Raw genomic sequence first — 15,570 nt, 5'->3', positions numbered from 1 at the left:
GCCATTGCTGTGGGTCCAGAGTGTCCAGTGCATCTGGGGTTTCTGGCGTGTCTCCACCCACACACTCCCATCCCAAGGCTCAGTCTCCCTCCTTTCCTGGGTTGAACACTAACCAAGGTGAGAATCAACCTTCCCTTCCCTGCAGCTCAGCTGCCCTCATCAAGCCCTGCTTTCTCGCCCTTTGGATGTAGGGATGAGTCCTTTTATACCCTGCTAAGGAGGCCCTCTGACTCCGATATTTCCCCTTTAATTGGGGACGAATAACCCTCAGCTTTCCATTACTTTTCTCAGTCACATCCACAGCCTCAACTACAGCCGTTCTGATTCCGTGGTATTTGTGGTGACCACTCCCTGCCCTCATCTCTCAAATGTGCCAACCAGAACACTCCTTTCTGCCAGGATTCCACCCCAGGTCACCACAGCAAAATTTTAGTGAGGGCACTGCTTCATTAAAGGGCTATCAGAATGCTGCCTTTCCACCAGCAGTGGGTCCTCAGGGAAGCCAGCCAGGGGTGACCCAGCCTCTAAACCCCATTTTAGACCGTTTCTCAGGACCTCTCCCACTACCAACTGTTGTAGTTCGAGTTCCCCAGAAAACAGACTCTGAGATTTGCGTGTAAGCACTTTATTGACGTGGGTTTGGCTTTCTAAAGTGAGGGAAATGGGTCAAGCAGAGGAAGAGGTTAGAGTGTGATGTGGTTGAGGGGACCCTGCCAGTCCTGTGGGCAGCTCTGGGCCAGAGGGGCCTCCAGAGTCATCCCAGAGTGAGACAAGAGGCTTCCACCCATCGACCAGTCTTTAAGCGTGAGTTCCCTCAGGGAGGGGGAACCTTGGGCAAAGCAGCTTGCCTCAGGCAAAGGTAATTCTGGGGCATGGACTTGGCTGTGAGCCTTTGGCAGTAAGGGGAACAGGTGCCCTCCACTGCCTGAGGCATCGTATCCAGGTGTGTTCAGGTCTCTCTCTGGTGGTTTGAGGCCATGCAGCTGTTATGGGCACTGGGTTCTGTTGAGCACTATGGGTTTCCTACCTGAACAGGATGCAGTGAGAGCCACAGTGGATATGCAAGCTTGATCCTAGGGAAGGGCCAAGGTCAAAACTGTAGGAGCCAAATTCTTCCCTCGCGTCCAAGAAAGGATAAAAATGGGAGATCGTGCTAAATGTTCGAGTGACAGGAAGTCACTTGGGAAGAATTGAAGCATGAGAAGGAAAACCCATGCCAGAGGGACCTGGACCCCGGAGGGAGCTGGAGAGCATGAGGCTCATTTCATTGATTACTTTTCCCAGGAGTCAGGACATCAGGGGACTTAAAGGGACAGAGATAGGAGCATCCATGTTCACGTGTTTGCCAGTATTGATGCTGTTTGATTTACTTTCACATTTCATTTTCAATCTTTTTTAAAATCTTTGCTTTTTTTTTTTTTTTTTTTTTTTTTTTTTGTGGTACGCGGGCCTCTCACTGTCATGGCCTCTCCCGTTGCGGAGCACAGGCTCCAGACGCGCAGGCACAGCGGCCGTGGCTCACGGGCCCAGCCGCTCCGCGGCACGTGGGATCTTCCCGGACCGGGGCGCGAACCCGCGTCCCTTGCATCGGCAGGCGGACTCTCAACCGCTGCGCCACCAGGGAATCCCTAAAATCTTTGCTTTAAAAACGTTTATCAAAGTAATACATACGTATAAAAAATAAAATAAAAACACAATCTTAAAAGAAAGTCAGCAGGCCCTTCCCAATTCCCACACTGACCCCCCACCCCAGTGCAACTCCCTAAAAGCAAGAGACTCGGGCTTCCCTGGTGGCGCAGTGGTTGAGAGTCCGCCTGCCGATGCAGGCGACACGGGTTCGTGCCCCGGTCCGGGAAGATCCCACATGCCGCGGAGCGGCTGGGCCCGTGAGCCACGGCCGCTGTGCCTGCGCGTCCGGAGCCTGTGCTCCGCAACGGGATAGGCCAGAGCAATGAGAGGCCCGCGTACCACACACACAAAAAAGCAAGAGACTGTTTAATCTGTTTCTTATGATGGTTACCTTCACATTTTAAATAATATTCTCAGACTTCTATTTCTTGGCTTATCTATATTATACACCAACTTCATTTTTCTTACATGGCTTCTATTTTTTTTAGCTTATTTTCCAATAAATCTATGTGATTTTTTTTTTTTTTTTTGGTTAATACAGTTATCAGTGGTTACATCTTCATCACTCTATCAATATCGTTCTTTAGTTTTTACCATCATATAGATCATCTACCTGCACTTCCCCACCCCCAAACAATTGATCAAATCTGATATTCTTTGGACCCATCTCCTTTGTGGAGTAGGGGTGCAGCGCCCGGAGCTCAACACCAGCTCCTGTTCCAATCTCTGCCGGTTGCACCCTAAGCCCACTTCACACCTGCCCTCTGAGACTGCTCTGCCTCTCTCTTGGGTTGAATCCACTACCCTGGGTCCTTTGTATTCTTTGTTTATTCTTTGTCTTGTTGGCACTTACAATCCACACATAGTTTCCCAAAAAGGAAGACAAGGAGTGTAATTTGTTTTTGAAAACACCTTTATTCTACTCTCAAGCTTTATTAAATTTTGACTAGATATAGAATTCTAGCTGGAATATCATTTAACAGAATTTTGAAGCCATTTCTCTACAGTTTTTCAGAACCCAATGGTGCTGTTGAGAAATTTGATCTCATTCTGCTTCTCCTTCTTGTGTATGTCAGCTGTTTCTCCTGCCTCTGGAAGCTTTTAGGATCTTTTTACACCGATCGCATTGGCCATTCTATGAGCTCTTTTAGTTCTGGGGGAAATGTTTGTATTATTTATTTGAAGCTTTTCTCCTCTTTTCTCTGATCACCTTTTGGAACCCTTTGCACTAGTTGGATGTTATATTGATACTTTCTAGAATGAAATATCACATCTCTCATTTTTTTCCTCTCTCATTTATTTGTGCTTTCCAGAGTGTTCCTTTCATGCTATTTTCCAACCTTCTGATGATTTTTAATTTTAGCGATCATGCTTTAAGTTTCAGCAGCCTCTTTTGGTTCTCTAAGTGTTCCTTTTTCAAGCCTGCTTCTCTGGTTTCATAAATGTAATGTTTTCTTAGCTCTCTCTGAACAATCAAGATCAGTGTTTTGATGTTTCGAAAGCTCTCATTTACTGTTCCCCTTTTCCGGTTCAATTTGTATTCTCTCCCTTTCTGAAGGCTTCCCTCAAGCACCTCAGCCAATCCTTGGCGTCTGTACTAGTTTACTAGGGCAACCACAACAAAGTCCCTTAGACTGGGCGGCTGCAACGATAGACGTTTATTTTCTCACAATTCTGGAACCCGCAAGTACGAGGTCAAGGTGTCAGCAGGGTTGGTGTCTTTTGAAGCTTCTCTCCTTGGCTTGCAGACGGCCACCTTCTCACCGTGTCCTCACATGGCCTTTCCCCTGTGCCTGCATCCTCGGTGTCTCTTCCTCTTCTTATAAGGACACCAGTCCTGTTGGATCAGGGCCCCACCCTAATGGCCTCATTTAAACTTCATTACTAAAGACCCCATCTCCAAATACCGTCACGTTGGGAGTCAGGACTTCAACATATGAGTTTAGGGGGACACAATTCAGTCCATAACAGCATTCCATTCCAACGGAAAAGTGAGGCTCTAACACGCTGCCGGGAGCCTCTGGGTGTTGGGCTCACCCCCTCCCACGGGTGTCCTGTCTTCACAGTGACACGTGGGGAGTCGGCTGCCTTGTTGGGCACCCCATACGCTTCACTGTGTGTCGGGGGGGCTTTTCTCTGGGGCCTGTCCTCTCATCACAGAATAATTCTCCCCTCTCCTACCTCAGCTTGAGCAGCCTGGCTGCTGGGATCCTGTGCTTGAGGCGGGAAAGAGAGCCAGGTGACTCCCCTGACCTCAGCCTCAAGCTTCCTTCTGCGGAGGCGGAGCCTCTACAATCCCACTTCTCCAGAGAAGAAATTGCCAGGCTCTTGTCTGACTTTTCTGTGCAGGGAGGGGTGTCCAGAGCCGACTGTTCTGCGTGCAAGCATGTGGCCTTTTCCAAAGCCTCCCCTCGTGCCCCCGGACAAGCCTGGGCCTCCAAACCCTGAGCTGCCCTGGGGTCTGCTAGACGCGTATCAGTCTCAGAGCCCTCGCTCCGCGCCCACCTGGGGTTGTGAGCCCCTCTGTCCTTCCAGGTCACGGTCACACGGCCAATAGTGTGTCTTCCAAACCTGTACCGAAATCGCCATGCATTTTTCTCTCTACCGCTCTTTTCCCAGGAGAGTCTTCAGCTTTATTTATTTATTTATATTTATTTTTATTTTTTTTGGCAGTACGCGGGCCTCTCACTGTCGGGGCCTCTCCCGTTGCGGAGCACAGGCTCCGGACGCGCAGGCGCAGCGGCCACGGCTCACGGGCCCAGCCGCTCCGCGGCACGTGGGATCTTCCCGGACCGGGGCACGAACCCGCGTCCCCTGCATCGGCAGGCGGACTCCCAACCACTGCGCCACCAGGGAAGCCCTTCAGCTTTATTTTTGTTCACAGTTGAGTCAGGAGGGAGAGGACACAGACACGCTATTCAATCTATGAACTTTAAAGGAAGCCTCTCAAGACTTTCTTTTTTGATGAATTATGAAACATTTCAAACATAGGAGAAATACAGAGAAAAATATCAGGAGCACTCTGTGTGCACATCATCAAGCTTCAGCAAACCCCCTCATTTTGCCATATTTGCTTCAGAACTTTTAAAAAGTAAGCATGAAGGGGAATTCCCTGGTGGTCCCGTGGTTACTACTCCTCACTTTCACTGCTGAGGGCTCAGGTTCAATCCCTGGTCAGGGAACTAAGATCCCACAACCCACGACCAAAAAAAAAAAAAAAGCATTAAGGACACAGTCCGAGCTCTTTATCCTCCTCCTGACACCCTCCCACACAGAGGTCACTATCCTGTATTTTTCCTATATTTGTGTAGACCGTGCACACACGCACGGTACTTTCCCCTAACATTTGCTACCCTCAAGCATACGCATAAACAATTGCACTGCTTTTTGTGTTTTCCAAATTTATGTAGGTAACATCATACCCTACTTGTTTTTTGTGCAACATTATGTTTTTTAGACTTTACGATATTAATCCATGTCGCTCCAGTTGGTTCATTTCCAACGCCGAATGAATAGCCTCAGTTTATCAGTTCTCCTGTTGAGGGAAACTAGAGTTGTGTCTAATTTCTACCACAAACATGACTCCAGTAGATGTTCTTGTACAGGTCTCCTGGCGAGAGTCTCTTTGGAGTATATTTCTAGGGCTGGAACTACTTCCACATTCCCTATATATAGACTCAACCTGCAGAGATTGCAAAGTGGCTGTACCATTTCACAGTTCCATTAGGGGGGTCCGTGCCTCTCACCGCCCACTTGCTTTCCACCATGGGATAGTGCATGTTTTTACATTTCTAACAGTCTGATTAGTGTCAAATCAGCTTTTTAAAACAGAGACCTATGCCATCACTCCTAGATGCGTCGAGAAGGTGGAAGGGATGAGAAACCCTTCTTTCACATTGTTTCCTTTAGTTTTATCTCAGGGGTCTGGGTCAATGACTTTAAATGATAGTGTATGTTTTATAAGCACGTTATACATTTTCATGTTAAGAAATCTCACGAATATCAGTTTTAAGAGTTTTTTAAAGGATACACTTTCTCGTATCAAAGTATATGATAAGCGCTGTTATCAAAATAATCCTGTTTTTAAAACCCTGTAAATTGAATTTAAGCCGAGTCGATGATCTCTAAACCATCAAAATAGCTAATACAGCTTCTCTTAAATCCTTCTGGTTTAGGAAATGTTCAAATGGACCTTCAAAAATCCTAGGTTTACAATGAGAAATGTTATAATTCAATGTTTACTCTATGGATCCTTGACACTTGGGATCTGGACAGCCATCTTTAGTATTTATTTTCACCATAATTATGTGAAGAGCCAGGAGAAGAAGATCCAGGAGAAAGGAAATCCATTAATTTGGTCCCTTGGGAAGAAACTGCAAACTAAACATGGCTCAGTGCAAATACCAAGGCCTTATGTAAGAATCAAAAGGCCTAATGTAGATGAAACTACAGAACAGAAGTCATTTTTAAAATTAGGTAAGTATTTTGATTTCCTCTGTTAGCCATTTTAAGGGGAAAATATACCATAAATTTAATAATTGGGAAGATGAGAGAATGTCCTTTTTTAGAGCAATTCAATTTTAAGTTATGAAATATTTCTCATATATATTCATATATATCCATGCACACACACACACACACACACACACAGAGAGAAAATAATAAAACAGGCTTGTATATATTTACCACCTAAATTTAACAAGTTTTATTTAGTTTGCTGTATCTGTTTCAGGTAGCTTTCTGTGTTTCAAAGAATAGATTTTAATAGGTACAGTAAAAACTTCACCCCAATTCTTCCTCCTCCCTAGATATCTTCCTCATTTCTTTTATGTATTTTCTTTAAGAAAAATACAGTATGTATTTTTTTAAATAAATTTATTTATTTATTTAGGCAGCATTGGGTCTTTGTTGCTTATTGCTGTGTGTGGGCTTTCTCTAGTTGTGGCGAGCGGGGGCTACTCTTCGTTGTGGTGCGCGGGCTTCTCATTGCGGTGGCTTCTCGTTGCAGAGCACAAGCTCTAGGCACGCGGGCTTCAGTAGTTGTGGCATGTGGGCTCAGTAGTTGTGCCACGTGGGCTGCAGTAGTTGTGGCTCATGGGCTCTAGAGTGCAGGCTCAGTAGATGTGGCGCACGGGCTTAGTTGCTCTGCGGCATGTGGGATCTTCCCGGACCAGGGCTTGAACCCGTGTCCCCTGCTTTGGCAGGTGGATTCTTAACCACTGTGCCACCAGGGAAGACCCATAGTATGTATTTTTAATATATTTGTAGCTATTCTGGAATGAATTGCAATGCCACTATGGATACTAACATGTAAGTCTTTGTATAAACATATTTTGTTTCTCTCAGGTAAATACCTAGGTATGGGATGGATGGGTCATATGGTAGCTGTATGCTTAACTTTAAAGAAAATGACAAACCGGTTTCCAAAGGAAGGGTGCCATTTTGTATTTCCTTCAGCAGTGGATGAGAATTCCATTTTCTCCAGGTTTGGCCAACATTTGACATGGTCATATTTTTAGATTTTAACCATTCTAATGGTGAGTCATGGTATCATTTTGGCCTTAATTTGCATTTTCCCACAACTAAGGATTTTGAACACCTTTTCATGTGCTTAATGGCCACACATACATCTCCTTTTGTAAAGTGTCTCTCCAAGTCTTCTGTCCCTTTTAATTTTTATTTATTTATTTATTTATTTTGCGGTACGCGGGCCTCTCACTGTTGTGGCCTCTCCCGTTGCAGAGCACCGGCTCTGGACGCGCAGGCTCAGTGGCCATGGCTCACGGGCCCAGCCACTCCACAGCATGTGGGATCTTCCCGGACCGGGGCACGAACCCGCGTCCCCTGCATCGGCAGGCGGACTCTCAACCACTGCGCCACCAGGGAAGCCCTGTCCCTTTTTAAATTGAAATGTTTGTCTTCTGATTTCTAAGACTCTTAAAATATATTCTGGTATCAAATCCTTTCATTTGTGAGTTGCAAATATTTTGTACAAGTCTGTGCCTTGTCTTTTCATTCTCTTTTTTTGAATTGAGATATAATTGATATATATCATTGTATTCGTTTTAGGTGTACAACACAATGATTTTTATATATGTATATATTGCAAAATGGTTACCACAATAAATTTAATTAACATACATTATCACACATAGTTACCATTTTCTTTCTTGTGATGATAACTTTTTTCTTTTTTTTACTGTTAATATACAATTTATTCTTATATTCCAAAAGGAGAATGTTTTCTAATTTCTACAGTTGAAAACAAGATTATTTATAATCACGTAATTCACCATTATTATTCATTGCATTTTCTTTGGAAAGGATAAAAGTTGTCTCCGTACTTCAAGAGATAACTTAAGGTGTACTCTCTCAGCGACTCGCAAGTATATAATACAGTGTGCTGACTAGAGTCACCATGCTGGATATCTTCATTCTCCTCTGAGTGGTTTCATTCAAGAAGCAAGTTTTTAAATTTCGATGATCAATGTATCACATTTTCTTATGTGGTTTATGTTCTATCTAAGAAATCTTTGCCTACCTCAAGTTCACACATATTTCCTTCTATCGTTGTTGTTTTAGAAATTTTAAAGTTTTAGGTTTTACATTAACTCCGTTTTGAATTAATTTCTATGATGCTGTGAGGTAAGGATCATAGTTCATTTTTCCATATGGATCCAACACCATTTGTTGAAAAACTTTCCTTTTCCCATCTTGGTACCTTTATCAAAAATCAATTTGCCAGGGCTTCCCTGGTGGTGCACTGGTTAAGAATCCGCCTGCCAATGCAGGTGACATACGTTCGAACCCTGGTCCAGGAAGATCCCACATGCTGTGGAGCAACTAAGCCGTGCGCCACAACTGCTGAGCCTGAGCTCTAGAGCCCGTGAGCCACAACTACTGTGCCTGTGTGCCACAACTACTGAAGCCCGTGCGCCTAGAGCCCATGCTCCTCAAAAAGAGAAGCCACCGCAATGAGAAGTCCGCGCACCGCAACCAAGAGTAGCCCCCGCTCACCGCAACTAGAGAAAAACCCACGCACAGCAAAGAAGACCCAATGCAGCCAAAAATAAATAAATTTATTTTTAAAAAATCAATTGGCCATTTTTGTTGGATCTGTTTCTGAACTCTTTTCTCATTCTTTTTAGAAATTGTTTTGGTTACTCTAGGTCTTTTGCTCGTCCATATGTATTTTAGAAACAGCTTGTCAATTTCTACAAAAAAGCCTGCTGGTATTTTGAATGGAATTGCATTGAGTCTATAGATCAGTCTGGGGAGAATTGAGATCATAATAATATTGCTTTAACTGCATCCCACATATTTTAATATGTTGAATTTTCATTTTCATTCCGTTCTAGGTATTTTTATGTTCCCTTTGAGACTTTCTTCTTGGATTATTTGGAAATAGATTGTTTAATTTCCAAGTGTTTTGAATAATTTTCTGTCTTTCTATAAATGACATCCAGTTTGATTCCACTGTAGTCACAAAATATGCGCTATGATTTTGATTCTTCTAGGGTTTTTTTTGAGGTTTGTTTTATGATCCAGGATATGGCCTATCTTGGTGAATGCTCCATGGATACTTGAAAAAAAATGTGTATTCCCGTAGTGTTAGGTGTAGTGTTTTATATATATGTAATCTCAGTCAGATCCGGTTGGTTGATTGTATTATTCAATTCTTATGTATCCTTGCTGAGTTTTTGGCTAGTAGTTCAGACAATTGCTAAGAGTCGGTGTTGAAGAGCCCAATTATAATCATGGGTTTGTCTGTTTCTCCTTTCAACCCTACGCGTTTTTGCTTCATGTATTTTGAGACTGTTTTTTGGTATGTTTCTATTTAGGATCATCATATATTACTGGTAGACTGATCTTTTATTAGTATATACTGTCTCTCTTTGTCTCTAGTAATTTTCTTCTAAAGTCTATTTTATCTGATATTAATGTAGTTAGTCCTGTTTTATAAATTATTTGCAAGATATATCTTTTTCTATCCTTTTACTTTCAATCCACATACATCACATTGAGGGGAGTTTCTTGTAGACAGCATATTGTTAGAACATATTTTTTAATGCACTCTGACAATCTATGTCTTTAACTGATAGATTTAGATCATTTGCATTTAATACAATTATTCATATGTTAAGGTTTAAGTCAGCCATTTTATTATTTTTTTGTTTGCTTCTTCCATTTCTCATTCTTCTGTTCTCTTTTCTTACCTTATTGTGAGTTACCTGAACATGTTTCAGAATCCCATCTTGATTTACTTCCAGTATTCTTTTAATGTATCGCTTTGTGTAGCTCTCTTCGTGGTTGCTCTAGGTATTAACATGATACACGTGTAACTCACCGAGGTCTCATTGAATCAATGTTTTGCCACTTCCAGTAAAGCGTAAAAAGCAAAGTCCATTAGCATCCTCAATTTAAAAATACGATTATCTTCAGCATTTCCTCTGTGTACATGGAGCCCCACCTCAGATAGTGTGGTAGTGTTTGCTCCAATCACTGAATGAGACTTAAGAAACTCATGAGCACAGGCTATTATATTTTTTACCCTTTTGGATGTTCTTTTTTCTTTTCTGAGGTTGCAACCCTTCATCTGCTATGATTTGCCTTTTTTATTTACAGAACTTTCTTTTTCAATTCTTTGAGGGTGGGTTTGCTAGTCACAAATTCTTAGTGTTTCTTCATCTGAATGTATCTTTATTTTTCTCATGATTCCTGAAGGATATTTTTGCTGACCTAGACTTTGCTGATGATAGTTCTTTCTGTGCAGCACTCGAAAATGTTTTCCCACCTCCTTCTGTCCTCCATGATTCAGACGAGAAATCCACAGTCATTCAGAACTTTCCTCTGTGCGTACTGCCTCCTTTCTGTCTGCAGCTTTCAGAGTTTTCTTTTGTCCGGAGTTTTCAGAAGCTTAATTATGATGTGGCATGGATTTCTTTGGTGTATCCTACTTGGGAGTTTCCTCAGCCTCTTGAAGCTGTAGATGTCCATCTTTCACCAAATTTGTGAACTTTTCTACTATTACTTTTTAGAGTACTTTTTCATTCCTCACTCTCCTATCCTTCTGAGACTCCAATAATATGAATATTAGCTCTTTTGTCGTTAGCTCACAGGTCCCTGAGACTCTCTTCATTTTTTTTTTAGTCTATTTTCTCCATTGCTCAAAGTAGGTGGATTCTGTTATCACTATTATACTTAATATTAAGCCCATCTAAGGAGTATTTTATTAGATTATTTTTAGTTCTATAATTTCCATTTGGTTCTTTTTTATAACTTCTATTTCTTTGCTGAGATTTCCCCTTTTTCTGTTTCTGAGCATTTTTATGATGGCAGCTTTAGCATCTGAGATCTTTCTGACCTCTGATTCATCTTCCTATTGACGTCTGTCGATTGTCTTTTCCTATTCAATTTGAGATCTCCCTGATTCTTCATATGACAAAAGATTTTTGATTGTATCCTGGGCATTTTGGACATTTTAAAACTCTGGGTCCTGTTTAAGCCTCTTTGTTAGGCCGACCTCTGTTGAGATGCAGCACAAGGGCCAGGTGGGTGGGTGTGTTTGCTTCCTGCTGGACCTGCCGACTCCACCCTGGCAACCGTGGAGCGTGGGCACTGCCACGCTGTGGATGGTGGAGGGGACGTTCAGCAGCCCCGTTGGTGAAATGGGGCGCTAACTTGCATGACGTTGTTGTCTCTGAGTTCAGCTCCCCAGTGGGCCTTCCTGACACCAGGGTCAGGAGATGGGGTAAGCAGAGCATCAACTATCCTGCTTTGCACAACCTGCTGCCATTGAGGGTGGAGGTTCAGCTCTCCCCGGACCCCCATGGATATGAGGGGCGGTTGGGTACATGGCGTAGTGACTAGCCTCACCTCGCACCACCTCGTTAAGCCTTGTTGCTGCCAGGCGGGGCTGGAGGCTCAGCACACCACTGACAAGACACTGCCTTAGGGAGAATCAGAGCACCACCTGCTTCTACCAGGCAGGCTGCTGGAAGACCAGCTCCCTGCTCAGCCCACCCACACCAGCCGGACAGGTAATCAGAGCACTGCCTTCTTCTGCCAGAAAGGGGGATGGAAGGGTAGGTTATGCTCAGGGGAGAGGAGCACGGCCCCTTGTTCCCTTGGGGTAGACGTGGACCCGCTCCCTGCTCTCCCCACTGGAGCCAACAGGGGGAGGTGTGGTTCTCCCGTTGGTGCTTGATTGGACTAGAGTGGGTGCTGCCAGAGGGTTTCCGTGGTTACTTGTCCTTTTTCCTGGCCCTGTGGCTGGAGGAACAGGCTTATCTTGCCACTTGTTTTGTCTGTGCCCATCAGTGGTTCCACCTGCAGCCTTCGACAGCCCCCCGTCTGGGATTTACGGGAGGCAACAAAGAAATCAGGAGCCCCCCGTGTCCTTGCCCCTGTCCTGAGGCTCCCAGGCAACCTGCCTCCTTTTACACTCACCTTTCAGAGCCAAGGAGTTTTTAGGTGTAAGAAAGAGGACCGAGGGGAAATGGGGTCACTTTTTGATGGGAATTCTCTTTATATCCAGTATAGAATTTATACCAATTTTGGAAAACACTCTTTAGGCATTGGAAAAGAAAGTTTATCCTCTCAAAAACAAAGCACAACATAAAATCTACTAAGGAAACTTAACTAATTACGTTATTCAAGTTTCTAACCTTTTGTTTGATTCAGAGTTGTTCTTAAAAACTTCCATTACTAGGGCTTCCCTGGTGGCGCAGTGGTTGAGAATCCGCCTGCCGATGCAGGGGACACGGGTTCGTGCCCCGGTCCGGGAGGATCCCACATGCCGTGGAGCGGCTGGGCCCATGAGCCACGGCCGCTGAGCCTGCGCGTCCGGAGCCTGTGCTCCGCAACGGGAGAGGCCACAACAGTGAGGCCCGCATACCACAAAAAAAAAAAAAAAAAAAAAAAAAAAACTTCCATTACTGTTCATTAGTGGCAACATATATTGATATTTCTAACAATTTTTCTTTAAGTATTTTGTTGCAGCATTATTTGATGTCTACAAGCTCATTACTATTAAACCTTTACTGTGACTTATTGTGAGTATAAAATGACCTCTGGATTGTCCTTCCAGTGAATTCTATGCTTTAAAAATTATTTTGACTCCTGTAGTCTTTTTTTTTTTTTTTTTGCAGTACGTGGGCCTCTCACCACTGTGGCCTCTCCAGTTGCAGAGCACAGGCTCTGGACGCGCAGGCCCAGCGGCCATGGCTCATGGGACCAGCCGCTCCGTGGCATGTGGGATCCTCCCAGAACAGGGCACGAATCCGTGTCCCCTGCATCGGCAGGCAGACTCTCAACCACTGCACCACCAGGGAAGCCCAATCCTGTAGTCTTTGACCATTCTCTCACTTTTAACCATTTTAGTTCATCTTATTTATCGTTTATGGTTACATTTCGTTTTTTATTACCATCTAAGAGTTTTTATCTTTTAATGGGAAATTTATGCCAACTTCATTTATTGGTATGACTGATATGTTTGGGTTGTCCTGTGTCATCTTGTATTACTCTCTCAAACAGAGTTTTGGGAGAGTGGCTTCAGCTCCCATTCTCCCACCTTCCCTAAATCCCTCAGTTAATATAATTTCACACAACAGTTGCAAATCATGATGGGACCAAGGAGGCTGAGCACTTCCTTCTCTGGAGAAACTGAATGACTCTAGGGTAGCTTGTTGTTCATACTTTGCTAAGGAATCTGCTTTGATTTGTGTGAATACTTTGATTTTAACTTTGTTATCTGGGAGTAGTTTAGGTTCCAGGAAAACTACTCTGACATGTTATAAAAGGAGTGAGAGGGGCTTCCCTGGTGGCGCAGTGGTTGAGAATCCGCCTGTCGATGCAGGGGACACGGGTTCGTGCCCCAGTCTGGGAAGATCCCACATGCCGCGGAGCGGCTGGGCCCGTGAGCCATGGCCGCTGAGCCTGCGCGTCCGGAGCCTGTGCTCTGCAGCGGGAGAGGCCACAACAGTGAGAAGCCCGCGTACCACACACACACACAAAAAAACAAACAAACAAACAAAAAAAGGAGTGAATTCAGGATATAGTTGTTATTGTCCTTTATCAACGTGATGTTAGTAAACCTATACTTATGTGACTAATACCTTTTCTTGCAGGTAAGGATTTTAACTATTCGGACCCAGAACTTATTCATGGATATTCAAAATATGGATTTAATTCCATTATCAGTAAAAACTTGGGCAACCACAGAGATGTGCCAGATACCAGGAATAAAATGTATGTTCCTCCTGATATTTTTTTTTTTTACATATTACATAGCTTCAGATATTCAACGTAATGATTTGATATTTGTATATGTTGCAAAATGATCATCACAGTAAGTCTGGTTAACATCGGTCACTATACATAGATGCAAAAAAGATTTTTTGCTTGTGATGAGAACTTTTAAGATCTTTCTTAGTAACTTTCAAATATGCAATACAGTATTATTAACTACAGTCACCATGCTAGACATTGCATCCCTGTGACATTTATTTTATACCTGGAAGTTCGTACTTTTTGACCTCCTTCACCCGTTTCACCCACCCCCTGCCTCTGGCAACCACCAATCTGTTCTCTGTATCTTGAGCTTGTTTTTTTTTTTTTTGCAGGGGGTGGGGGGCGGATTGTGTTTTGTTTGTTTGAGATTCTACATGTAAGTGAGAGCATGTTTGTCTTTCTCTGACTTGTTTCACTTAGCATAATGCCCTCAAGATGCATTCATGTTATTGCAAATGGCAAGATTTCCTCCTTTTTTATGACTGAATTATATATATAGATATAGATGTAGGTGTAGATATATAATATATAGATATAGCTATATAGATATATCTTACCTTTTCTTTATTCACCCACCCGTGGACACTTAGGTTGCTCCCATGTCTTGGCTTGTTAATAATGCTGTAATGAACGTGGGGGTGCATGTATCTTTTTGAGTTAGTGCTTTTGTTTTCTTCAGGTAAATACCCAGAATTGGAATTGCTGGATCATATGGCAGTTCTATTTTTAATTTTTTGAGGAACTTCCATACTGGTTTTCCATAGTGGCTGCACCAGTTTACATTTCTACCAAAGGTGCACAAGGGTTCCCTTTTCTCCACATCCTCACCAACTCTTGTTACTTCTTGTCTTTTTGATAAGAGCCATTCAAAAAGGTGTGAAGTGATATCTTATTGTGGTTTTGATTTGCATTTCCCTGATGATTAGTGATGCTGAGCATCTTTTCATGTGCCTTTTGCCCATCTGTATGTCTTCTTTGAAAAAAAGTGTCTATTCAGATCCTCTGCCCATTTTTTAATCAGATTGGTTTGTTTGTCTTTTTCAATATTGAGTTGTATGAGTTCTTTACATATGTTAGGTATTAACCCCTTATCAGATATATGATTTTCAAATATTTTCTCCCATTCAGTAGGTTGCCTTTTCATTTTGTTGAAAGTTTCCTTTGCTGTGCAGAAGCTTTATAGTTTGATATAGTCCCACTTATTTATTTTTGCTTTTGTTGCCTTTGCTTTTGGTGTCAGATCCAAATAAATCAAGACTGATGTGAAGGAGCTTACTGCCTATCTTTTCTTCCAGGAGTTTTATGGTTTTAGGTCTTATATTCATTTAATTCATTTCTAGTTAAGTTGAGGGTATGGTGTAAGATAGAGGTCCAGTTTCATTCTTTTGCATGTAGCTGTTCAGTTTTTCCAACACCATTTATTGAAGAGACTCTTCTTTACCCATCGTATATTCTTGGCTCCTTTGTCGTAAATTAATTGACCGTATATGTGTGGGTTTATTCCTGGGCTTTCTACTCTGCTCCATTGATCTATGTGTCTTTTTATGCCAGTACCATACTGTTTTTATTACAATAGCTTTGTAATATAGTTTGATACCAGGGAGCGTGAGTCCTCCAGCTTTGTTCTTCTTTCTCAAGATTGCTTTGGCT

General features: G+C 42.9%; 1 protein-coding gene across 11 annotated transcripts in view; it reads left to right on the top strand.

Annotated features, from left to right (window-relative positions):
- The window catches only part of GALNTL5 (polypeptide N-acetylgalactosaminyltransferase like 5), a 141,108-nt gene that overhangs the window by 60,310 nt on the left and 65,228 nt on the right, over window positions 1–15,570 (top strand). For 5 of the 11 annotated variants that reach the window (XR_010842034.1, XM_067041813.1, XM_067041817.1 and 2 more), the window contains 2 exons: window positions 5,805–6,105; window positions 13,758–13,878. The exons of 3 other annotated variants lie outside the window; for them this stretch is intronic. Coding sequence is in view for 7 of the 8 variants with exons in the window: in XM_067041813.1 (XP_066897914.1) it covers window positions 5,808–6,105; window positions 13,758–13,878 (419 nt within the window). In the remaining variant the exon portion in view is untranslated. Of the gene's footprint in view, window positions 1–4,704; window positions 4,721–5,804; window positions 6,106–13,757; window positions 13,879–15,570 lie in introns of those variants that run through there. 3 more of the 11 variants (XM_067041815.1, XM_067041820.1, XM_067041814.1) reach the window with 2 other exon arrangements.

The sequence above is a fragment of the Kogia breviceps genome, chromosome 9 (genome assembly GCF_026419965.1).
Source record: "Kogia breviceps isolate mKogBre1 chromosome 9, mKogBre1 haplotype 1, whole genome shotgun sequence".
NCBI classification, from domain to species: domain Eukaryota; kingdom Metazoa; phylum Chordata; class Mammalia; order Artiodactyla; family Physeteridae; genus Kogia; species Kogia breviceps.
This window is presented reverse-complemented; position numbering and strand designations above follow the sequence as displayed.